Raw genomic sequence first — 26561 nt, forward strand, 5'->3', positions numbered from 1 at the left:
TGAAACAGGAAGAAAATGTTCAAAGGGAAAGGGGAACTAGGGAGGGGGGCAGGGGAAAGGAAAGAAGGGAAAGAAAAATTGACAGTAAGAAGGAAAAAATGGAAACAAAGCTTATGTATATGGGGCTGGAGGGGTTAAAGGGAGGGCAGGGGAATGGGAAGAAATAAGAATCAAGATGTATCATGTACAGGTACAAATCCTCAATGATGAATGTAATCATAAGGTATATCTAAAGGTGCCAATAAATTCAGTAAAAAAATTTTTAGAACCCAGGTTTCAATGTGCAAGCATCCAACAGTAGTGTCACAATAATATAGAGTATTAATACCAGAAGAATATATATACTCTTCAATAGCATAGTAATACTGTCCTATTATTAAATTTTAAAAACTACTTTTGACTGATAAAAGCTCATCTTACTTTACTCCATGGGGTAGATAGAAGGAATGATGTTATTCTGGATACAAAACATACTCCAAAGATAAGACTTTTTCCACTCAACATTTTGTGATATCTACTGTGTGCCAAGCACTGTGTTCAAAGTTGAAGTCACTGGCAAGAATGAAAGAGTTTGTAAGATTTCACAGTCTAGTGGAAGCACAGACACAGAAGCAGATATTGTCTGTGTGAAATGCTTTGTGTCATCACAGCATGCACACAATGGGCTCTGGGATGTGGGTGGTGGACAATGTTTTAATGGACAATGTTGTCATTCTTTGGGATGAGGACGACAGGGCTCATTCAAGAACAGAGGAAGAAGGGGATTGTGATGATGGTGAGGGTGGCAGGGGTAGAAAGTGGAAGATGATGAACTTAGTTTGGGACACATGATATCCAGCAGGCATTCTGTTGGGTGAACTGGCTCCATCTCATTTCTGGTACGCATCCCGCTCTGCAGACACATCAGCTCTTAACTCCTCTATTCAGCCATTTCTGTTCTGCTTTCAAACATGGACCAAAGTATAGAATCCACTGATGTCTCCTCTTTGTCTTTTAAAGAATCCTCCTTTTCTTCTTCCTTTATTACCATTTTCATGAGTATATGGAGACAAAAGAGAAATACGTCTGCCCACAATCCATCACATCTAGCCAGGAGTTTCCACAGTCAATGCCCAAGCATGTCAGTCAAGGAGAGGGGAGGAGAACGAAAATGAGGGAGATTAGGAAGAGGAAAAGAGGAGACACTGGCAAAAAAAAAAAAAAACTGAGAAAAGATCCAAGACGTGGCCATAGAATCAGGAAATATTGGGAATGGGAAAAAAATAATTCCAACATTCCAACAGAATTGGTCAGTTGCTATGTCATTATTCATAGTTGCAATATGGTGAAAACATATCAGCCCCAAACCAAGGGGATCTTTCAACATCTACAGATCACGGTTCCCATGACGCCAGACACCTCCCTGACCATGTCTGCTTGACAGAGGAGATGGATCATTATCACTGAATGGGTTCTCTAGACCAGAGATGCTTGTCTATTCAATTTTTTCCCACTAAAAGTGCTCTTTATCTACATCATGTAAGTGATTCATAATGCTGTTGATGCGTAGGTGGTACTGCTTTTACCAGAAATAAACCAACTCAACCAACTTTTTGATGTCATATAGGTTAAATCCATCAGTGAAATAAAATTGTTCCTTTTAATTCATCTATCCTCCTACTTTCCTTTTTTTATTCATCATTTCTTTATTCATTTTTTCAACAAAAATACAGTTACTGAATACTTACAGTATTCCAGCCATTGGACAAGACTCTGTAAGTTGAGTTTGATTTTTGGGTGGGCTGGCTAATGGAACTACCAAGAAGAGTACTTAAATAAGGTCACACCAGAGTTTAGGAATCAGACGAGAAATTCTAAGATCAAGTCCAGATGACTTGTTGAGGGGGAGAGATGTAAAAGAAACTGCAAGAAGCATGAAGCAGGAGTCCTGGAAGCAGAAACAAGCAAGCCCACTGAATAGAACCTGGGACTTGCAATTTGGAGGCAGTTCTGCTTCCCGCTGAAGATGGGAAGGAGGTGAGTACGGTGGCTTAAAGCAATGCTGCCTGACTGTTAAGATTCAGCTAAACACAATCTTAATGAAAGAACATGTAAATTTAGAGGTTGCTAAAATAATAAGCTGAAGACCAATGAGTTACTTTCCTTAATTAGCTTAGTTCTCTATCCCAGGCAAGAAATCCTTCTTATTCAAGCTAAAATGTGTTTATTTAAATAAGATTCCTTGTCTTCAGGACCTTTTTATCATCCGAAGGGATGTGTGCATCAGTCTTGTTTACCTTTCTGACTTTCACTTCATCACCTTGGCACCTGATTAACTGTTACTATTTCTTTATTGAGAGTTTCATGTGAATGCTTCTTTCCTGTGTCTTTCACACACACAGCCCTCCTTTCCTTTCCATTCCTAAGGTCACCACCAGGACCAGAACCTCATCAATTCAAACAGAAGAAAGTGAAATTGTCACGCACACACACACACACACACACACACACACACACACCCCAATCTGGCCTCAAACTACCTTTGTTCTCCTCTGTTTATTCACCTTCCTGTGCAGAGAATGTTCACTTCTTGGCTGCTGTCCACAGGCCTGAACTACCAGACACATAAAAATGGAGCCCTTAATGGACTTCATGTGACCAATGTTTTTCAGATATTGTCATTTTCTCTTCTGGAAGGCCTCTTACTCCTTTCTTGCATAGACACTAGTCTAGTGGAAGGAGAAATGCTAAACAAGGAGTCCCAGAGCTGCATGGCTGGCCTTGGACAAGCCCCTGGCTCTCTCTTGATGTCAATTTCCTTCTCTATAAATTGTACCAAAAAGATGAGGCCAGGTCTCACTTAAAGTAAAGCCTACACATGAATGTCCCTCACCTGCCCACCTCAAGGTGACTCCCCATTCTTTGATAAAGGACTCTGTTCAAAATATTCAAATTTATGTCAATATTAGAAACATAAGATGCATAAGTAACTCTTCTGTTCAGATATCCACCTCAGAAGACAGTGATACCAATTAGAATGTCTGCCTTCTGTACCTCTGTTCAACAAGTAGAAGCACTAGCATCCTATATGAGCCTCACATCTCCCTAAAGCTTTACTGTTACTTTGGGAAACACCAATCCACAAGCAGGTTCATGGGCTGACAGCTTAACCTGAGCATCAGTCTTGAGACTGAAAGTGTAAATGAAAAGGCAATGCACTGATTTACAGGATATTTATAAAATGCTTACACATTTAAAATATTTCACATTGATCATCACACTTGACCTGCATGAGAGCCAAATAGAAAATTAAGCAATCAACAAATAGTAGAAGGGTCTTCTATGTCCCAGGCACTATTCAAGGTGTTTAGGAGGCACCTGTAGACAAACCTAAGATCCCTGCCTGCGTGGAACTGATAGCAAAGCAGAGCAGGATCTATTGTTCTGAGATAAATAGGAAAAAAAGTCTTTAAAAGAGGAGTTCACAACCGTTGCACAAATATGAGATAAGTGCACTGCCAAAAGTTTGATAGTTAACAATAACAACCATCATTTATTATTCAACACATATTTACAAAGTTCTTACTATATGCTAAGCTCTGTGTTTAATGCTTTATATATGGTATTTTATTTAATTCTTATGCTAACTCTGCAAGGCAGGTATTATTATCTCCATTTTTCAAGTGAGGAAATTAGACTCAGAGACTTTCAGTAACTTGCTCAAGTTTCCCTGGCTGGCTTGCAATGGAGCACAGAGGAGGAAGTGATTAGTCCTGTTTGCAGAAACAAGGAAGAGCCTTGGAGAGGGGAATGTCAAGCAGGGTCACAAACACTGAGTAAAAGGTCACCAGCCAAAGACAAAGTAAAGATTTCATCTGGGTCTCCAGTTCAAAGTCATAAAACTGCAAAAATGTGATGTGAATGTAAATGTTTCTATCTCTTACAGACAAGAGAAAGCCCAGATGGTTAGACAATTGGGTTAAGGGTTTGTTGGGTAAGAAGTCCCATGAGAGAATGTCAGGGCAGAGGGAGCAGTGTACAGAGGGTCTTACAAGACAGACTTTGCCAGAACTTCCTGAAATTTTTCCCAGTAGAAAATAAATAAGATTTGATAGGTAGATAGATAGATATGTAGATATATAGATGAGTGATAAATAGGTATCTTGTATCTATACCTACATCTACACACAGCACACCCAACAAAGTGGGCAAGATTGCATCTGTGAGCAGCCCTCCTGGAGTTTCTGCTTCCCAAGCCTACTTTGTTCCCCCAAAGCTAAGTGCTCCCTGTGATCCACTGTGTAACACAATACCCAGATTTTGAAGTTCTGCAATAAGCAATGAGAAGCCATTGAAGAATTCCAAGCATAATAATGACATAATCAAAATGTTGGAGTGAAGAATGAATCAGAGAGGAAGGGAACTATGGCAAGGACCCCAGTTAAGGGCTGGAGTAACGGGGCAAGCTGTGAGCTGTTGACCATAGGGCTGAGCCTGGTGGTGGCAGAGAGAATGGTCACAAATCATGGGCTCAAGAATGATTTTGAAGATAGCATCAATAGCCCTGGTGACAGGTAGAACGTGGTCAAGCTGAGGGCTCAGCTGAGGGTCATTCCAAAGTTTCTAAATTTTAAAAATTGACTTAGAATTCATGCCAAATTGCTTCTTTCCATGGGTAAAACTTCAGTTCAAATTTAAAAGACTATATTGTCGGTACTTTTTAAAGCAGTGAGATAGTTCTCATTTCTCTGAATCAGTGAATGAATGGGTATACAAAAGAGAAAAACAGACCCCAAAAAACTCTCCTAGCAAAGCTAATAGCCAAGCCGCATTTATTGACATCTTCTGATTCCTGCCACTCTCTGTAAGTCAGAATTCTGCTTTCACTTAATGCATAAGACTTCCAAGTCCCACAGAGCAAAATCCCAAAATGTTTCTGGTGGAGACACGAATGGTAGAACTGTTTTCTCAAATAGAAGTCCATTTCTCCTTCATTGTTTCTTCCTGCAGGGGACATAAATGTAATAAAAATCAGCCTGTCATTGTTCCTAGTTTAAGAAACAGAAAAGAGATAGAAACATTTAAATATCACAAAATTTCCTTTTGTAGAATAACTAAGCATCCACAACATAACCCAACCAGCAGCAGTGTAACCAATTCTGAATTAAGCCATGCACTGAATAATCATTTAGACATCAAAAAATATGGCTATAGGGAAACTTTTGTCCATGATGATGGCTGAAATAATGAATCAATAAGAGTGAAATCTTTGTTACTTAAATGCTCTTTCACAAAGAAGTGTCACTTTCCTGAATAGCCAATGTTTTCAAGAGTTTAGGATTTATTTATTCCTTTAAACTTCTCAACATTTTCTTTTGTAAATGAGACCATGTGAATAAACCCCTTCTGAAATATAACCTGAACTTTCCCACACGCATATGTGGGTTTTACAGAACAAAATATCTTAATGGCTCAAGGTCATTATTGTGAGTTCCAACTCTCATTTTAGGCTACACGACTCAGAACTATTTGCAATATGTAGAGTTGGCCCCCACAATAACCGGAATCTGTTTTCAATTATTTTTTGTTTCTCTAGTTGTTTTGTCTTCTTTTTTGTCAGGCTTTGGTTATTCAGGCTATCTCTACTCTTGAATCTTAAGTCTACTTTTTTCTTTTCATAATATATATTATTCCTGTTCTGCTGAGATCCTGAAAAATAAATAACCAAGTGTGTTATCAGGATTGTACATAAAGTAGGACTAAGTCAGCTCTGAGAAAAGACAAAAACTTACCTATGCTTAAGCCATACCAGGGTAGCTTTAGTTCCTGGGAGGCTGTATCATGTAAAGTTAGGGTTGAAGAGGATCTGACATCCACAGAATCTGAGTAGTTTGACCTGAAATAAATCATTTTTCTCTATGTCAGGCTCAAATTCCTTCTTGATACAAATAGAAATCACAGTACCTCCTGTGTTAGGGTTATTGCAGAGATTAAATGAGAGAATGCATGCAAAGGGCCTAGCACTATGCCTGCTACATCCCTATCCTCTATTAATTAAAGCTATTATTACTGTTATTAAATTTGTGACATACATTTTGACTGCTCAAATAGTATTTTCCTATGTCTCTTTGCACTGCCTATAGAGTGGAAAATAAAACATTATGTGTGCTAAGGCCACCGTTAAACATGGAAGTATAGTTATAGTTGAGCAAAATGCTCAAGTCCTTCATGTTGGTTGAGATTCAGCCAGGATCAAGGGCAGCTAAATACCTCCACTTATTGGGGAGATTTCAGCATCTGGGTAAGATTTCATAGATTGCTTTGGTCACAGGTGTCTACTATGAGGGTCTTTGCTTAAAAGGGATTGAGACAGGTGGTAGTCCCTGTGGAGCCTATTGACGAAGGAGCCAGATGCTACAGGAGCCAGATGCCAAGAGGTGTGCCAAGAGGAAACATGTTAGAACATACACAGGTCAGAGCAAGTGTAGTCGGCCAGAATGAGTAGCATCTCTGGTCACTTCTACTGGCTGGTGGGCAATGCCAGACTGGGTAGAATGATCAGCTTGGCCAAAGGTCAGGGATGCTAAGGCCCAAAATGCCAGTAATACCACTTTGAAGAAACTAAAAACCCTTTCTAATTCCAACGTACCTTCCCATGGTTGACTCTGGTAGGCTTACCTGGGTTTTGTTTGTTTGCCTAAAGTCTAAATAACTTTACCAAAAGAACCTATTTCTGGTCATTTTTCATGTTCAAAGAAATGTTTCTCTAACATTGTAGTCAGCATGAGTGTGCTCTTTGGACGTGTGTCTTTTTTGCTCAGTACTTTTTATATCTAAAGCAAAACATTGGCATCCTCATCATATTCTTTTGCAGAAATAGTATAATTCAATGCCATTTGCCCAATCGTTCTTCTGTTGTTGAACATGTGAACTGTTTTAAATTTGTTGTTTTTCTAGTATGAAAACCCCCACTGTGAATACCTTTGCAGGTTTTCTTTACTTTTGGGTAGTTTCCTCAGGGAAACATCTAGGGTGTGGAATTGCCAGTTCGGGGGGTATGAACACTTCACCTCTCTGTGCCTCATTTCCTTCATGTGCAAAATGAGCTTTAACTCTGCCTGCCACTAGCAAGCGCTCAGGGAATGGTTGTGTTAGGCGATTATGCCCATTGTGCTTTAACCTATGTTTAAACCAGCAATGGAAGGAACAAAATTGAAAAGATGATGCTTCTACGTGTGCCTTCCTCTGTAAAATAGACATAACATTGCCTGCCTGAGGAGCTGTGGGGAGGAATCACTAGGTGGTGCTCATAAAGGCAGCCAATAACTACCTGGTTGGTACTGTTACTTTTCTCCTCTCTTCTGCCCTGTTGTAGCCTCCCCTCCCCTTCTCTTCCTTTCTTGTGTTTAGATAACCACACAAGCCCACACCACGCAGAAGGAAGTGCTAAATCTCTCCCTATCTGCCCCTCTTGTGGGTGGGCAGGGAAGATAAACTAGGAGAAAAGAGCCCTGAGGCAGTGGTTTGGCCAGGTCTTTTATAAAGGAAGAAGAGTAAATAAATCACTGGTGGCTGAGATGGAGGAAAGCTGTGGCTAGGAGGAAGAGCAGCCTGAATGGAGCTTTTGACACATCAATCTGGCTGTAAATCTGAGGTACAGCAGAGGGTCTGTGTACAGGACAGATTGGGGGCTGGTGAGTCAGTGCTCCCCAAAGCAGAGGTGAGAGCCAGGGTAAGATTGTCGTGATTGAAAAGTGTAAAGGGATAGTCAAGGAACTGTGAATAAAGTGCCTAATTGTACCTGGGGTTTTATATTTCATTAAATCCTATTTTAACTGCATGCCTTTTCATAATATGAGTGGGTGGTTACTGTGGAGAGGGTTATTATGCTTAACTATTTTAATGAGAGCTTTGTTATGTGTAGGGGAGAACAAATTGGGTAGAAATGTATGCAAGCCTCTATTTCTCTGCTAACTTTATGGCTCCAACCAAGGTTACACCCAAGACTCAGCTCTTCAAGTCTAAACACAGAATAAAGTGATGTTAGGCAAGGGATGCTGGAAGAGGAGACATGTTGATTATTGAGGTAGCCTAAACTTAGAAACTAGATATCACAAGCCGACAAGACATCATCAAGGAACTCAAAGTCTTACTTTAAAAAAGGAATTGGACACTGTGAATGTGAATATTGAGGACAGAGATTGGGGCATCCTCAACATGGGGCTGAGCTGGTTTTATCTCTACCTCAGATCCTGACTCTGGGGGTGACCAATGTGGCCAGAACTCATAAAACTCTCCGTGTGCTAGGGTGAGATAATGAAAGTGAATGGAAAAAGTCAGTGGAAAATCAAGCAAGCCTATGGCAATGGCTCTCAGACCAATGAAGGGAGACCCCCTCCTCTGAACCATTTCAAAACACTGAGCTCATGTCCGGTAGAACATCCACCAATCTTTATTAAAGTTGCCTGTAATATTTCATATTAGTATTTACTATTCTCCTACCCATGCCCTCCACTAGACTGAAAACTAGGGCAAGAACCACACCTGAACCGAGGTCTTCCCAGTGCCAAAGATGATGACCCAGTGTCCATCAGGTGCTGAATAAACATCCACAATAGCCATTACTTTCAGCTAATTACAACCAACTTGTTGAGACCTTGTACTTTAGAGCCAAACTACCTGGGTTTGTATCCTGGCCCTGATGGGGTAAGTTACTTATCCTATCTCTGCTTCAGTTTCCTTCTGTGCAAAAGAGCTAAAGGGGGCCGGGGAGTTAGCTCAGTGGTTCTGCCGCCTGCCTCGCAAATGCAAGGACCTGAGTTCGATCCCGATACCAAAAAAAAAAGAGCTAATGGAAATACATATTTCATAGATTGCTGTAAGAATTAAATGAGCTAACTTATGTTCACTGAGCTCAAACCTGACAGTGCTCAGTGTCAGCTATTTGATAATGTCCTCATCATTGTCATCAATAGCACCACCACCATTGCTAGGCCATCTTCTCAGACACCAGGGGCAAGTAGCTAAACTCTTGATTTCCTCTTTCAAGTTTAACTGCATATTTATTGAGATCACATTTGGCCACAACACTTTCTGGTTCAATCAATGGTATGTTTTACCTACTCCATATATTAGTTACAGAAACTTCTGAATCCCAAACTAGTTTTCTCTGTCAACCAATGCATCTATAGAACATCCTTGTTGATCAGCAGGAGCTCTCTATGTGTTCAGGGCACTTAGGTGAGCTGGTGTACGTGTAATAATTAGCTGAAGGAAAATATAACCAGAAAAATGAAATATATCATATAATACACTTCAGGGGCAAACAGAAATATCTCTGCCTTACCTGCTGTTTGAGATTATCCACATGAGAGCTTTTATCCATATGTGTACCTAGCAAAGAGTTAAATAAAAATCCGATAATAAAATGGCAAGCACTGTGTACCACCTTGTCATAGAACCTACTGTCCTTTTTGGATGGGAGAGCAGGATAATGTGAAATGAGAAGTTGAGGAAAAGAACAGAAGTTGGAATGAGATGCCAGAAAAAGGCAACCATAAAATCACTGAAAATACAGGGGAGAAAAGATGGGAGAACATGAAATACAATTACTCTAGTCAATGATATTCACTGAATGCAACCTTTTATATGAAAAATGAGTGGCTGATGAGACTATATATACATATGTATATTCATAAAATACTCTAAAAGTTCACACAGGAAATTGATGGCATTAGTTACCTTCAGAAAGGCAAAGTGGGTGTCTGGGGATGTGGAGGGGAAGTTTACTGGATGTTCTTTTTCCTTAGAACTATGTGAATACATTACCAATTTCAAAATGGATTTTTAAAAACTCATATCATAGGGTAAATGAAATGGAAGTTGGGACCTGTATCCAATCTCTGTGATTTGTAGCGAGTCCTTTCTCTCTCTCTGGACCTTGACTCCTTCCCCTGAAGTGAAGGGATCCAATCCCACTTTTCAAGATTCTCCCTTAAACAGAAATCGCAATGCTTCAGCTAAGCCACTACCAGCCCTGTGGAGTATGAGCCTCCAAGCCCTCTCCTCCAGACCCGGCCCTTGCAGCCTGTGATCTTCCTTGGCCTTCCACGTGCCTTGGTTTGACCTCTTCCATCTAGGACTTGCTGCTGACCAGAGAGAGGCTGCTGAAAGTTTGAACTCAAGTAAACCAGGGATGACTTAAGGGCAAAAACATCTGATGAGTGTAAGAAAGATCCCAGAAGAAAGGAGAAGCAGGAGAGGCCACGCATGTACAAGAAAACCATTGTGGTGTAGCCACAATCACCATTGTAAGAAAAGATGGAGAAGTAATTGCGATGCCAACTCCATGGGGGAAGATGGGGAAAGGCATGGAAAAATGGGGATGCCATGAGCTAAATCCACAGAGAAGGCTCCTCCTTACTCTCTTTCTACCAAGACTGGAACCTCCACTGTGATTATGGGACATTTGCTCAGGTCCTAAAACTCATATCATAGGGTGAATTCTCAGGCCTTGAAACCTTAGCATGGGCTAAGGAGGTAACAGAGAGGACTGCTAGCTTCAGGCAGAGGTTAGAGAGGGAAGAAGGGGAGAGAAAAAAAAGAGAAGGAGAAAACAGGAGGAGGAGGAGAGAGAAGGAGAAATGTCACAGAGAGCCAAGGACAGTATAAAAACAAAGAGAAAGGAAAAGTGAGACAGAGGAAGAGAGATTCAAGTGCACAGGCAGATAGACCCACAAAACCCCACATAGCCCATACTATTACTGAACTCTATACTGAGAGAAGTGCTAGCTGTCATCTCTATTGGCAGCATAATCTAAAGGAAAAAGCATTCAGCATTATAAGCAAGAATCCAGAAACTCATCCTGCCACCCACACCTCCAACAAATCCCAGAAGTAAGAGCAAATAAGAACCTAAAACCATCAGAAGACTGGAAACCAGAAAGGCTAGATCCAACCACAGAATCAGTGGAATAATACTCCACAGGGCCAGGAGACTGCATGGTAAGGATAGTAGGTAGACAGCTAAGCTCCTTTGGTTCTAAAGGACTTGGGTTCTACAAACCATCTGATGCGTTCCCATATGAAAGAAAGATTGAACTTATTTAGTGTGTGTCCTCAAGAATATGTCAGGAGGACTCGGAGAAATTCACAAGGAGATAGATTTCAATTTGGTAAAAGGAAAAACCTTGAAACAAGGCAAGATGTTCTAGAATAGAAGAGTTTTCAGTGCGCTATCGCAGGCAGGATGCAGTGAAGCGATTCCTACAGCTGGGATGGCTCGGATAAGTGATGTCTCAGCCACTATCCCATTCCCATCCCCTGAGCCATAGGAATTGTGAGTAAACAGGAACACAGGGATTTGGTGAAGCCTGATCAAGCCAAAAAAAAAAATTGCAAGCTTCCAAAATTATATTACACAGAGAACTGCGTTGACATAAACTGACCTCTCACTCCCCTAAAAAACTCATTGTGTTGGAGAAAAAAACTTATAAATTGTGGCAGTGGTCACACCCCAGAATATGCAGTAAGACATTTGTGCCAGTGTACACAGAGTTCTGGGGTGCCAGGTATGGAACAACAGATGTTGTAGAGATTCACAAGCAAAGGAAATTTTTCTTAAAAGCTTATTATTGGGAAATCACAATGCTAAATTCTAATTTCTTGGTGGAGAGGTTATGTGGGTCGGCTCATGCACTGCTTTGTAAATTTGTTTTTCTAGCCAATGGCATCCCCTGGGATGGGAAAGCTGATTCACAAGAGCCATTCATTGAAAGCACAAAGAATGGAGCCCAACTGTCGAAATTCAAACCCTGCTCCCCTGCTTCGTTGCTGTATAGCTTCAAGCTAATAACATAACCTCTCTGTGGTAAAGGTTCCTCCTCTTTGAAATGGAGAAAATAATAGTATTTATTCAGTAGAATTATTCTGAGGGTTAAACACTGAGAATATTGAACACTTGCTTTTAGTGTAAAACACTTAAAACAGATCTTGGCACTTAGGAACTAAATCATTACATTATTACTGTTTATCACAATACTTTTGAAAGAAGCATGATGAGAAGGGGAACACGTGGACTTTGGAAAGACTGAGAATAGCATTCAAATCCTATACTCCAACATTTTAAAAAGAAGTCCAAAGACTTAGGTTGTGGCTCAGTAGTAGGGTACTTGTACAGCATCAGAAAGGACCTACATTTAACTCTCAGAACTTAAAAAAAAAAAAAGGCACAAAGTCCAAAATTCCTTCCCTACGAAGTTGGAGAAAGAAATAAAACATACGCCTAGTTCTAGGCCTGGCATATAACAGTTATTCAAGAAATATTATTTCCTTTCCCCATTCCCCTGTATCAGTGTGTTTATTTGCCAAGCCACTCTGCTAATGGGAAGAGACACAAATATAAATGAGATACAGTTCTGTCCTCTAAGACCTCATAATCCGTAACAAAGGCCTGGATACAAACAATGACAAAATTTTATGACAAAGGTCTGTCGTGGAGGTATCAATTCAAAGTATATTGTGATCATTAGGAAAAAAGGACCAAAGTTCATCTGGGAGAATCAAGAAAACCATTAAATGGGAGGCAGTACTTAATCTGGAATTGGAGGTAAGAGCAGAACTTCCAAGGGCTGGGCACAGCTTTGGTAGGGAAAAAGTGGGGGTTATTTCAGGTTCATTGGGAATATATTCCATGTGTGTGCCATAAAGAGAACTACTATTTTTTGCTGGAGATCGCTACCACCCTCTCTCTTTCTCTTATTGAGGTACCAGCACCCTGTGGATCTAAGCAGGATATCCCCTCTCCTTAGGCAACCTGCCCACCTGGAGAATGGACGAGAAAACCCATGGCAGGGAAGACTGTCAATCCAAAGTTTCATGCATGCATTTCAAGGGGGAAACTGCTAGGAAAGAAAAATCCCACAACAACCAACCAAATCAGAATCACGAAATGTTTTAAAGGCTTTTATAAAGTGGGGCTTCATGACACTCCCGAGAGAGGGGGCCGGCAGAGGGACACGCTTGTCCTGGCTGCTTCATTATAACTACACTGAGGCCACAAGTTCACTGCACCTCAGCTAGAATTTGGGTCACTCTAGTATCCCCCAGATGGAGCCCTGGAACTGAGCCTGGGGCGTTGGAGTACAGCCTTTTGCCAGAGGCCCCAGTACGATTGGCAGCTGAAGAACCCTCCTGCCAAAGCCAACAGCCAACATTTCTGACAGACCAAATGAAAGCAGAATCTCAGCAACAACCAGCTGTGACAATTTCTTCCCCAGATGAATGAGAAGGGCCTCTAGATACGTGCAGGTGTGTGTTGTGTAGTGCATGTACATGTTTATGTATGTGTGTTATATGTAATGTATAGTTGTATATATGATACAATGCCTATATGTAGCACGTGATGTGTATATGTGTGAAATGTGCATGTGTGTGTCCTGTGTGCCTTATGTCGTGTGGTACATGTGCATGTCTGTGGTGGTGTGTGTATGCACACGGTATGTATATGTACTGTGTGGATGAGTGTGGTTGTGGGTTTGTGTGTTATGTGGTGTGTGTTGGCATGTACGTGTGTAGTATACATTTGTGTGCATGTGTATATGTGTGCTGTGTGTATGCGGTGTGCATGTATTTGTGTATGTGTGACTGTGTGTGTGTGTGTGTGTGTGTGTGTGTGTGTGTGAGTAGGAGACAAAGGTCCCAGAGCCCAGCTGCAGAAAGTGGCTGGCCTAAGAGATCCTCTCCAGGATAGCGATGGGGGAGAGGCTACCCACCATCACTTCTCTCCTCCTTGAACACCTGTTGCTCATTGGACAGACCTGTCTGAATTTCCCTCATTCGCTCTCACTAAAGGGGTGGAATTCCTCTCCTCCTCCAAATCCTTCCTTCCTTCCCCAAGTCTCCTTTCCCCAAAGGACAACTTTTGGTCTTTCTTCCACAGAGGTGCCCTCCTACCCTCAGAACCCCGTCCCTCTGTCTCACCCATCAAATACACCCTCTGCAGAAAGTATGGCTTCTATGAAGAAATCAACCAATAACAAATGCTGGCGGGGGTGTGAGGGGAAAGGAAGCCTCCTCCATTGTTGGTGGGAGTGCAGGCTGGTGCAACCACTGTGGAAATCAGTGTGGAGATACCTCAAAGAACTAGGATTAGAGGTCCCATTTGACCCAGCTATTCCCCTCCTGGGTATCTTCCCCAAAGAATTAAAAGAATCATACCACAGTGATATATGTGCATCCATGTTTATAGCGACACAGTTTGTCATAGCTAAAGCTTGGAAACAGCCCAAGTGCCCATCGACTGGAAACTGGATAAAGAAGATGTGTTTTTTTTATAAAATGGAGTACTACTCAGCCATAAAGAATGAGAAACTAGAGACATTTATAGCTAAATGGATGCATATTGAGGCCGTACTCTTAAGTGAAATAAATAGGACACACATGTGTAAATACTGAATGGCTTCTCTGATGTGAGAAACTGAAAGTGTAAATAAGGGTTAAAATGAATAACTGATAATTTGAAATAGGAAGAAAAGGTCCAAACGGGTAGGGGAAGTGGGAGGGGAAGGGGAAAGGAAAGAAGAGAAAGGAAAAATTATGAGAAAAGGAAAAAATTGAAACAAAGTCTATGTAAATAGGGAAGGGCACACAGGGAAAGGGGAAAAAATAAGAACCAAGATACATCATGTACAGGTACAAGCACCCAATGATAAATGTAAATGTATTGTATACCTAAAATGTACCAATAAAAGAATTTAAGCAAAAGAAAATACTCTCTGCAAAATGTCTGGAAAACCCTTTATTCCATGGAGTAATAGGGTTCAAAGTGTCACCCCAGCGAGGCCCAGCGGATCAGTAACTTGGGAAATACGGGTGAGTCCTACTGTGCACTTTACGCCACCAGGCAACCATAGGAACAAGATCCTATGGGTGCTACCCAGAGGACAAAAACCGTAAGGGGTGTGGAACACTAGAGAGAATCAGGGCTTTGGACACCTGGGTGCTGATCCAGCTCTAGCACTTGTGGGTTGAGCGACCTCAGGCCAGAACTTGCCTCCCTCATCTCAGCTACATGCCTATTCAGTGTCCCTGACCAGTGCAGGTGTGACGTTTAAAAGGTCAAATTTCAGGACTCAAGTTTCCAGCGGTTCGTGGAAGACCCTGGACCATCCAGGAAGGGAGGATGACGTCGTCAGCCAGTGAGCTGCACCATCCCAGCCCTGGGGACGGGAGTGAAGGTCTTCTGTCCAGGAACGCACTCTCTCCCCTCTCCTGGGGCCACAGGGCTGAGGCTGAGCAGCAGTTGCCTTTGAGGAAAGGCTGGGGCACACAAGAGAAGTTCCTAAGAGGCAGAAGGGGAGGCCGTGCCATGGAGCCCAACCTGCCAGAGGCCAAGTAGCTGCTCGACCTCAACACACAGACTCCTTTGCATCACACACACACACACACACACACACACACACACACACACACACTGCATCTGGAAACCACACCCACTCGTGCCCACCACCTGCTAACCGCCAACATCCCTCAGAGACACTCCTCCACATACCACAGTCCCCAGCAGCCACAATACACCCGCAGACACAGCTTCACATCCAGCAGATAGAAATACCCATTCGCACACATGGCGCGCGCCGCCCACCCGCTCTGCACGACACCGCACTCACACTTGCTCTGATGCCCACACTGCACAGCCTGCTTCTCTCCAGCCCACCTTGCACACTTGATTGTCCCCTCACACTTTATCTAGACACGGGTGCGTAGAACACAGTGTTTCCACCCCTCTACATCCCTTCCACAAGCCCGCACACCCGGACACATCTGTGCAGCGCCCCCACACACACACACACACACCGCCCCCCAACACGGGCAACTCCAGCGAGTGGCTCCCCGCTCGGTGCGCAGCGGCCACAGCGGCCAGGAATTAAAATGCAGCGAGGAGGAGCCGGGACGCGTCAGCACCGCGTCTCCAGGAGCGCACAGTGCTCGCCGCCGCCGCCCCGCCCGCCCCGAGCCGCCGCGGGGCCAGCGAGCGGAGGAGCAGGTGCCGGGAGCCCAGCCGCGCCAGCCTCGCGCGGCCGCTGACCAAGTTCGCCCCGGGCCCAAGGAGGGCCGGGCATCCAGGAGAGGAGCGCAGCTGGCCTCGCTGCCATCGCCACCGCCACCGCCACCACGGGCTTGGAGTCTCGGGAGGAGAAGGGCGCAAGGAGCAGCGAGTCCAGGTCACCCCCGGGAGGTGTTGCCGGGGCTCCGCAAGTCCAGCACCGGGCCCCGCCGGGGCAGGGAGAAGAGGCAGAGGACAACGAAGCCCGGCTTTTCTGGAGAAGTGAGGCACCGCTGCTATCAGAGCCAAAGGGGAAAGCGACACTTCCCTCTGGCCAGCAGCCTTGAAAGCGCCTGGCAGCGAGCAGCTTCCCGCAGGACGCCCTAAGAAGAAGCCCCCAGCCCCGGGCGAGAGCGGGCACTCGCGGGGCTCAGGCGCAGGACCTGGGGACGCCTTCGCAGGTCTCTGCCGAGCCGAGCCCAGCCCCGACAGCAGAGAGAAGGAAGGGTCCCGGAGGGACGGGAAAGAGGAAGCAGCCGCTGCGCTACCACTCACCCCAGTACACACCCACCCCGCCCGCCCAGCCAGGAGCCGCCGTGCGCCTCTGGGGGCGCTCGTTCCTTGGCACCTTCTCTCCGTGTCCCAGCACCGCTGGGCTACGGGCCAGACTGGTGGGGTCCTTAGAGATGTCCAAATCAGGCATGGTGGCCGAGTGGCCCCTCTGCCAGGAAGAGCGTAAAAGCTGGGGTTAGACGGGGCAAGGGGGACTCAGCGCAGGGTCCCCCGAGGTCCAGGACAAGGGGAAGCGGGCGCTGCGCCCAGGGGCTGGAGAGGCGGCTCCGGGGGGCGGGGAGGACCCTCCGGAGGTAGAGCCCGTGGTCGGGCGTCCCCCGGGAAGACTTGGGGTCAGGAGAGCCTGGGAGGCGCTCGGAAGAGGCCAGTGCCAGCAGCGGCAGGCCGAGGCGGCGCTCGGTCCCGGGCGGGCGCCCGCGGAGGCGGCGGCGGAGGCGCCGGGCGGGCATGCCGCGCCACCGGAGCTCCTTTCGGGCGCACGCTTCCCTGGCGCGGGCTGTGCGCGGTCGCCGCCGCTCCCTCTGCTGCTGCGGACTCCCATGGCGGCTCCGCCCGGCGCCAGCCGCGGGCTGAATGAATGAGTGGGAGCTGCGGAGCCCGGCTGCCCGCGGCCGCGCTCACCGGCCCGGGACGCTTCCGCATGGCCCGCGAGGTGGCGGCGGCCGGGCAGCCCGGGGGCGGCAGAGGCGGCGAGCGGGCGCTGCAGGGGCCGGGGAGCGCCCGCAGGGGGCGGCCGTCTCTGAGCCGCGCTAAACTGCACGGGCTGCGGCACATGTGCGCCGGGCGCTCGGCGGCGGGGGGCTCCTTCCAGCGGCGGGCGCTGTGGGTGCTGGCCTTCTGCACGTCCCTCGGCTTGCTGCTGTCCTGGTCCTCGAACCGCCTGCTGTACTGGCTCAGCTTCCCGTCGCACACGCGGGTGCACCGAGAGTGGAGCCGCCAGCTGCCCTTCCCCGCCGTCACCGTGTGCAATAACAACCCGCTACGCTTCCCGCGCCTCTCCAAAGGGGACCTCTACTACGCTGGCCACTGGCTCGGGCTGCTGCTACCCAACCGCACGGCGCGCCCGCTGGTCAGCGAGCTGCTGCGGGGCGACGAGCCACGCCGCCAGTGGTTCCGCAAGCTGGCTGACTTCCGGCTCTTTCTGCCCCCGCGACACTTCGAGGGCATCAGCGCCGCCTTCATGGACCGCCTGGGCCACCAGCTGGAGGACATGCTGCTCTCCTGCAAGTACCGCGGCGAGCTCTGCGGCCCGCACAACTTCTCCTCCGTGAGTTGCCCTCCGCGCGAGCCCGCCCTCTCAGCCATCCCCAACTTCCCCGGAGTCCCCCAGGGGCTGGACACCAGGCTCCTTTCTCGGTGTCGCCCCGCACTTCCTGGTGCCAAGGGAGAATCTCTCTTGGGTCTGCTGAGTCTCCTCCAGGCTGGGGGAAGTTACACTTAACTGTGGGAGGAGTCATCTCACTCCAGACTCCCGGGTCTCCATGTCTCTCCTTTTCGTGTCGGCCTCCGAATTCACTCTTCTAGTTATGTTCCTGTCTGTGAATACTGTTCCCTTTCTACCTGACCTCACACCCAGGTGTCCAGGATTCCAAGCTCTGCACCTGGGAGTAGGGATGTTTTCAGGGTAGGCTTGTTGTCTTTGGGAAAGCCAATACGAATCTTTTCCAAAATGGGCCATCAGGAGAATCATGCAGAGTCCCTAAGCAAGCTCAGGATCCCAAGCAGCTTATGACTTTAGAGTTGCAAAACACTAGGAATCTAAGAGCAAACTCCCAGAATATTATCCAACACTGAAGCTGTAGCCAGTTTGGTGGGGGAGGCAGAAGCCTTCTGCTGATTTAGAAGAGCACTGGAGCCTTGATGAGCATAGGCCCTTCAGTTGCCCTCCTTCTCCAGTAAGGTTTGACCGTGGGTCTTCCTTCCGGTCTGGAGGAATGCCTGCAGGTGGGAAAGCAGCATGACAGGGATGTGGATGCAGACAGCCAGGGCCAGGGAAAGCTGTGCTCCAGGTTTGTACGCCATTTGCTGTGCTGATTCCCCCATGCTGTGGGTCTGGATAACACAGCTGTCGGACAGAAGGTATCTGCCTTGTGCTGCCTGTCTTGGAGGAGTTCTGGTGTCAGGCCCCAGCGTGGCGCAAGCCTTTGCAGCCATTCGTGTGTAAATGCCCCTGAGGTGGACTTGGGCCTTTCCCAGAGCAAGGGAAGGTTGATGTGTTTGTGTGTTTATTGGCAGAGCTTTGATGATGATTTTGCCAACCATGCTTCCCAGCTCATGATGGTCTCTTTTCTAATAAAGCTTTTTCTGGGATGGCCAAGAGATGCCATAGTGCCAACAGGTGTTGACGGTGATGCTGGTCAGGCCAGGTCTCTGATTGGCTGAATGGGTTATTCCTTATCTAGGATGCTGTCCCTGGCTTTAGTCTTACTTTACTGACTTTGTTCTAAACCTATATAGGGAGTGACCCTGAATTAACCATCCTTAAAACATTCCTTATTTTCTGGGCTTTTCATTTGGCTTTTAAAGAATGCCTACCTGGTACTCCCTGCCTTGACAAGCAGGAAATATGGTTAACAGATGCTTGTAAGTGGCTTCTTCCAGAACTCTTATTCTGAGCTCCATAAAGGCAAAAGAAGGAGGGTAGCAAGTCCTTGTCTGTTCTTTGGCGGGCCACTAATTAGCAGTTTCTAGTGTGACATTGAAGTTCCAGGCTAAATCTGCTCCAAGTTGTACAACACAACTAGTCAAGTGCAATTCTACTGTCTGACAATTGCTTTACAATGTGGCATTGCACTGTAACTGCCACTATTTACTTTTCTTTTTTTTTGTATCAGGGATCAAACTCAGGACCTTGTGCTTTCGAGGCAGGCGTGGTGCCACTGAGCTACATCCCTGGCCCTGTTTACTTTTGATATGACCTCAAATGTGACTTAGCAATGAGTTTTAGTCCCATTTTTAAAATGAGGACAGTTAGGGTCTAAAGACCTGCTCATTGCTCAGAGCCAGCAAATTCAAAGTCAAACTATGCATCACACAAAAATGCATTACACAGAGGCCACACATAACTTCTTCTCTGATCTTGGGCTTGTCTTGTTCTACCTTCCCCCACCCCAACATCCTAGTCCTCCTAAAAGCTGGGGGATTGGAAAGTGGAGCCTTCTTAGGGTGGTCCCAGCAGTCAGAGCCTTGGCTACATGTTCAGAGCTTAACCTACTTCTGCATGCTGAGTACACAGCACCTTCAGGAGCCACTGACTTCACCTCCTTGCAGGGTCAATAGTTAAAAAGTTGAGGTGAGTAGGATCCCTCCCATTGGGGTACCACTTTCTCTTACCTCCCTGTACCCTGCCTCCCTGCCCCTGAAGTGCTTACCAGCCACACCCACCCAACCAAAAGAATTACCTCCCTCTGCAAGAATCTGTGTTCCTAGACTCCCAAGTGATCCCTAGTGGCTTCCTATCATGGCTCTGTCCTGAGAGTTTCCAGCCTCTTCACAAGGTTTGCTGTAGGTTTTTCCAAGGTCTTTGAGTGAGCGATTTCACTGCTCTCTTTCTCTAGAAGCCAGAAACTATCTTTGGAGCCCCTGACATACACAACCAGCCCATCAGGAATCTTCTTCTACTCACACTGTTCTGCTTCAAGCCTTTGCTGTTTGGATGGAGTGGCACTACGGTGTAGTGGCTAAGAGCGTGCACTCTCAGGCTCCTGTATACCCTTGAGCAAGTGACTTCATCTTTCTGTTGTTTAGTTTTCTGATCCATCTATTGGAGATAAAAATAATGTATATAAACCAAACTCAGGTTTCTTCTGCTTTGGAAACTTTCCTGATCACCCCTCAGTCCCAGGTCATATCACCAAACACCCGATGCCTCACCATCTTCTCCTTCTCTCCCCCCACCCAACTTGGGTGATGTTGTCATACCTATTGGACTGTGCTTGCTCTCTTTTCGGACAAGGACAAGAATTCTGTCTAACTTCCTGTTGTCTCCAGCACCCAGCACAAAACCTGACACACAGTAGGAGTTCAGGAAAGGCCTGGGGAATGAATACCTTTATCAGATTTCCTGCCTAGATTTCCTGTTGTCTTGGGTCGCATACACCAAGAGTCTTGGCTTGACTCATCTAGGGAACACCAAGGAAATGTATTCCCAAGAAGAACCAGGCAATTTGTGAGCATTTGTTCCTTTGGGGGATGAAGTACACAAAACGGCGAGCAGGATGCCAAGCACTCGGCAGACATGTGTGATTGCCAAGTCCTAAGAGAACTAGTGTAACAGGTGAGGCATGGGGTTCCAGCGGAGGCCTGGGGGTATGTGCCGGCTGCCTCCATGCCTGCTCCATAGTCTGGAATAAACCTGGCAGGGGAGAGAAGTGTATTGCTGAGCAGTGTCTGTTGAGTCTTCTTCTTAGGCCTGTTCAGAATATGTTCATTCACATCTCCTCTCTGTGTGCTGCGGCTGGGCATGGGTTAATCACTCGGCAGTCAGACAAAGTGGCTCCCGCTCCTGAATGCCTGCGTTGTTTCCCGAGCATCAGCTGGGACCTGGGCTCTGCACACTCTGGCCCGAGTTTCTTGGGGAGGAGGAACTCATCCTTCCCTGTAACCAGGCAGGAAGCAGAGCTGTGAGGCATAGGGGCCTCAAAAGAACCAAGGAGATGGGAACAGAGACAAACAGAGGCCAGTCCAGGCTTCTGGACAAGAACAAGGAGCAAGGGCATGCTCTGGGAGACAGCCTGCTTCAGGGGAAGTGTTGGGCAGATCTCCGCTGTGGCTTTGGCTCTGCCCCTTCCTAGCTGTGTGCCTGGGGCAGGCATTTTGCTTTCAAAGCCTCTAGAAGTCCTGTTTCTGAGGCCTGGGGTGAAAATAACATGTGCAGTGCCTGGCACATGCCTGGACATGGCAGGTGCTCAGTATTCAAGAGCCATTGTCATAATGTGGATAAAGGGCTAGGCACAGCATTTTAGCCTCTAGTGGTAACAGTTATTAATTATCCATATAATGATCATATCTTACCATGACCACTTACCTGTGTAGAGTTATGCTCATTTCCTGCTTTGGCCAATCAACCAGGATCTATTGAGCGTCACCTACATGCCAAGCTCTGTACACACTGCTCGGGGTATGACATTAAAGGAGGCTTTGTACACATCCTCCAGCAGCTTGTAGGGCCCTTGAGGAAAAAGTTATGTGACCAAAGCCAGAGGTGTGTAGAGGTGCTGCGTGGGCTCAGGAATATCCAGGCCACCTTGAGGGCCTTTGATGGCTTCCTAGAAGACGTGATATCTGAATGGAATCTTAAAGAACAAGTAGGAGTTCCAAGGTAGAGAAGGAGGCAAGGGGAGCTTCAGGGGAAGAGGACAGCATGTCCAAATGAGGGAGTAGAGAAGTTAAAGCAATGAGAGTGAATATGTGCCCCTGAGGCCCTGAGACTAGTTCAGGGTGGCTGGAGGGAGGGGTAGATGTGATGGTCTGGGGCAGGTGCAATTGTGTGTAAGGGTCATGAGGTAACAGTGTGACAGATACCCGGGGACTTAACTAAAGTTTTGAACTTTGCAACAAAATCTCTGACTTGTTTCATTCACTACAGGCTCCCAGCTGCCATCTCCACAACTAACTCTACCAGGGGCTGTTCCTCCCAGCACCTGTCCCCATTTTCTACCCTTCGTTGTTGGCGTTAACCTTGAATTCAGATCTTGGGCTATGCCTTTGTACTAAAAGCCAAGGAAACAGCTTTTAGTTTTTTCACATTTTGTCCAATGAACCAAGCTGGCTGCCAGCAACAGAAAATAAGAAATCGTTTCAGGAACATATTGTTTAAAATCAGCAAACTGTTGAAAGGATGCTAGGGCCAGGCAGCATAGTGGTTGTGAGGATGGATAGCTTGAGGGAGTCAAGAAAAATACTTTTACCTTTAGAGGAAGAGGAACAAATAAGCTACTACATGGAAAGTGTTTAGACCAGTTTTTGGCACCAAGTAAGCCCTCAGTACGTGTGAGCCATTTCCATTCTTATTCCTTCCAGTGAGGATTTTGAGTGAAGGACAAAGGCAAATAGTATCAGGCAGCTATGGCATGAGCAGACGGGCTGGATATCTTTCATGTCCTCCCTGCCTTCCCAATAACCCTGAACGGTTGTGTGATAATCTATATTTTATAAATAGATTTATGGCAGCCCAGGGAGGGTCTGTAATCCAACATCACAGAACCAACAGGTAGCAAAACTGGGAGTAAAACACAAGCCCATGTGACACCAAGGGCCCCTTCATCTTTCTGCAGCCTGATGAGGAGAGAGCAGTGTTAGGGAGAGGCAGGGAGTGGATTCCAGGAAGCCCACTCTAGCCTCAACTTTGCCCTGGCCAGCTGTGCGACTTTGGCCACAGGATCCCCTCTGCTATAATAGAGAGTGAGCCAAATGACCAATGGGACTTAGCAGAAAAGTTCTCCATTCAAGTGGGCAGTTAGGGGAAAAGAGGGCTTAAATGCTGCAGATGGCTCGAGCCTCTCAGCCAACCAGTTCTTTTCTTTACAGAGCTGAAACAGTGATAAAGGGAGAAATGTACAAGTTATTGAAGTGCTACAGACAGGACAGTGATTAAATAGACATTTATACAAGGAGCATAAAAAGACCTCTGCCAGTTATTTGACTTCAGGGAAATTAGTTTAGAGAATCAAATGTAAACTCTGTTCAGGTCAGGTCGGCAGATATCCACAGTGACCAGTGTCAGGCTGATTCTGATAGTGGCTATTTTGGTGCTACACTGACCAGTCATGAAGGCATCAATCAGATGTCTGCCCAACTGAGAATGGCTGGAGCCATAACCAGGCCATTTGCTTTGTAAGTCTGTTGCCTCAAATCTCCTAAGTGATTTGCTCTGGTCAGCCACACAAAGATCCAGTCAACCAATGCTCATTAAATGCCTACTGTATGCCAAGCACTGACCCAGAAAGATGACCATAAATCCAAACTGTTTGAGGCAAATAATCCCTAAAAAAGCCAATGTGCTTATTCAGAGTAGATGCTAAAAGGAGCCGCTTGTCACACAAGGAATGGGGCTGAGAGTTGGTTGGTTACCTATTACGTGAACATTCACATTTACGTTTGCCAGGATCCAGTGAGTGTTATGGAACCCATTTTACAGATGAGGAAACCAAGGCCTGGGGGAGGTACAAGATCACACAGCTAGGAGACAGCACCATCAGCGTTCAGCCAAAAATCAGTCCAGGTTCAAAGCCGGTGTTCTTTCTGTGACTCCATTCTGTGGCAACTCAGAGACCCCGACTCACATGGAGGCTATCCCTCACAGTTCCTTAACTTGGAGCTTCTTTCGCTCCACGTCGGAGTGGAGTCTGGAAGTCATGCTGGACTCCAAAGCCTGCAGTCCTGAGAAGGAAAGATGAGTCTTCAGAGCCCAGGATCAATAATGAACCTGCAATGTCCCACTCTGACAGCCAAACACAGTAGATCTATGGAAGGGACTCTGCTTAGGAGTTGTGAAAAGCTTTTAATTATACCACCATCTGAACTAAATTACCATTTTTGTTCTTCCAAGGACACTGATAACTTGAAGACCTGGATGAGGAAATGTTGCCAAATTGAGATCCAGCTCAGGCCTGTGCTAACAAATAGATGACTCACTCGTAATTGGAACATGAATTGTTGATAAAACAAATAGAGGCTGCGAGTGTTCTTGGGAAGTCTGTTCTCCTGAGCATGTCAAATATCTCCCCTGACACCATTGTTTATACTATTAATTTGCTTAGTAAATTGTTTCCTCTGATTCCACACACATTTATTGAGCTCCTACTCTCTGCCAGCATTTTTACATCCATTATTTTATTTCAACCTGACAATGGACCAGAGAAGAAAATTACTGCCTTTTCTCCCTGGTACAGATAAGGAAACTGAGGCACAGAATGGGTCAATTATTGCCCAAGATTACTGAGAAAAGTGATGACCTTCAGGTTCCAAAGTCAATGTTCTTTGTGAAGCCAATACATCATTGCTGTTTCCTCAAAGAAGTCCTCGTGTACCTTTGGTCAGACAAACTTGCATTTTTAATCAGCAGAGTCTTCGTTTGTTATGCCTGGAGAGGAAGTCATAATACACTTTCCTGTCTAATCGTGTCCCTGTAGCAATGGGAGGTGCTTTATGCACTCAGTTGGCTGCCTGACTCCAGAGGGGCCATGACTTGCCCATGGTCACACCACAGGGTGACCCTGAATAGAAGAACAGCCAGAATGAGAATAGTAGAATAGCCAGAATTAGAATTCAGGTTGTTTAACCCTATTCCTCTTCTACCCCCACCTCCTCTATTCCTGGTGAGACCTGGTCTGAGGGGATTTTACAGGGCCTGGAAGATTCTCTGAGGGCAAAAGTGACAGGCTTGTGAGAAGAGAATTAGCACTCTTTGTGGCTGCTGAGAACTGGTGGAGAGGCACCTGCCCAGACCCTCCCTTCCTCCCCAGATGGTTCTGTCCCAATATAGGCCAAGTGCCTGGGGAACCCTAGGGAGCATCCTAGGGGGACATGCTTCTTACATTCTAGCATTCGCAGAGATCCTGGTTCAATAGGTAGGGGCAGGGCCTGGTATTGTGTTTCTAGCAGTTTCTTGGGGATGCAGATGTTGTCCATGGACCATACTTTGAGAAACAAAACTGGACTCTTTGAAGCTGCATGAAAGCTGAGCAAGAGGGACCCGTCCAACTGTAAGTCAAGTCTGGTTCACTGGGTCTTCAGATTTCCATGTGGGATGGGCTTCCTGGAGTGGAAGAAACCAGGGGTCTTGGGGATGAGCAGAAGCACCATTGCTCCAGGCTAGCCTCTCCCACACCAAAGCAGGGTCAACAGAGAGCCATGGGTCTTATAGAGTGTCAGTCAAACCAGAGTGCAAAGACTCCATGCAGGCTGAGTAATGGTCCTTTAAAGATGTCCGTATCCTCATCCCTAGAGTCTGTGCCTATGTGACCTCTCCAGATTCACTTAAATTAAGGATTTTGAGCTAGGGAGATTATCTGGGTGGGCCAATGTAACCATGGATCCTTGTAAGTGAAGAAAAAAAGGCAGAAGACCCAGAGTGAAAGATGTAACTGTGGAAGCAGAGTCAGAGTCAGAGAGAGATTTGAAGACACCACAATGTGGCTTTGAAATATGAAGGATGCAGCCAGTCAAGTAATGCAGGTGCCCTCAGAAGCTGGAAAAATGCAAGAAAACAGATTCTGCCCTTGAGCCTTCAGATGGACTCAGCCCTGCTAACACATAAATGGGAGCCAGGAAGACCCATTTCAGACTTGCAACCTTCAGATTATCAGATAATAAATTTGTATTGTTTGAAACTACTAAGGTTTGTAGTAATTCGTCACAGCAGCTATAGGAAATAATACAGGTTTCATTTGTTTCTGATGTATAAAATGTTTTCTATTACAGTCCAGAATCTACAAAGTGAACCAGCCTGGGTAGTCTTGGGGCATCATCTGTCTAAAAATCAAGAAAATAAGATAATTGGTCGCAAACCTGCATCTATTTTCAAAAAACAGCACAGGGTTATTTTCACCACATGTGACGTTTACGCAAGCATGGGAATTTGGTTCCCAGAAACTTGACAAAAAGGCAGTGGGTGAGGAGATCAAGGAGGTTTCTTGTCAGACAGATGCAAGTTCAAATTCTAGCTCTGCCACATGTTAAATGGGTGGCCAGTGGAGAGTTTCGTACCACCATTGAAATTCTGTTTCCTTATTTGCAAAACAAATCCTACCTTCATCTCAAGATTGCTGTAAAATTTAAATATATTAACATTAAAATTATTTATTGAGAGCCAGTATAAACTAGTGTTGGTGGATAAAAGTTGAGTGCAGACACAGAAAGTGCCCCCACTTTCTTATATGTGAAAGCACCATGCATATTCGTGGGCACTAGTCCCTTCTCCCAACGTATTCCGGCCGTCTCCTTCTGATTCTAATGGCCCATC

The 26561-nt window shown here is 46.0% G+C and overlaps 1 protein-coding gene across 2 annotated transcripts in view; it reads left to right on the forward strand.

Annotated features, from left to right (window-relative positions):
• Positions 1 to 26561, forward strand: part of Asic2 (acid sensing ion channel subunit 2) — a 1077068-nt gene that overhangs the window by 803997 nt on the left and 246510 nt on the right. Inside the window, exon 1 of one of the 2 annotated variants that reach the window (XM_004870614.4) lies at positions 17160 to 17864. The exons of the other annotated variant lie outside the window; for it this stretch is intronic. Coding sequence (XP_004870671.1) covers positions 17175 to 17864 — 690 coding nt within the window. The 5' untranslated portion in view covers positions 17160 to 17174. Of the gene's footprint in view, positions 1 to 17159; positions 17865 to 26561 lie in introns of those variants that run through there. 2 annotated transcript variants of the gene reach the window in all.

The sequence above is a fragment of the Heterocephalus glaber genome, unplaced genomic scaffold (assembly GCF_053883595.1).
Source record: "Heterocephalus glaber isolate CG9 unplaced genomic scaffold, H.glaber_assembly_v1.0 deba00001564, whole genome shotgun sequence".
NCBI classification, from domain to species: domain Eukaryota; kingdom Metazoa; phylum Chordata; class Mammalia; order Rodentia; family Bathyergidae; genus Heterocephalus; species Heterocephalus glaber.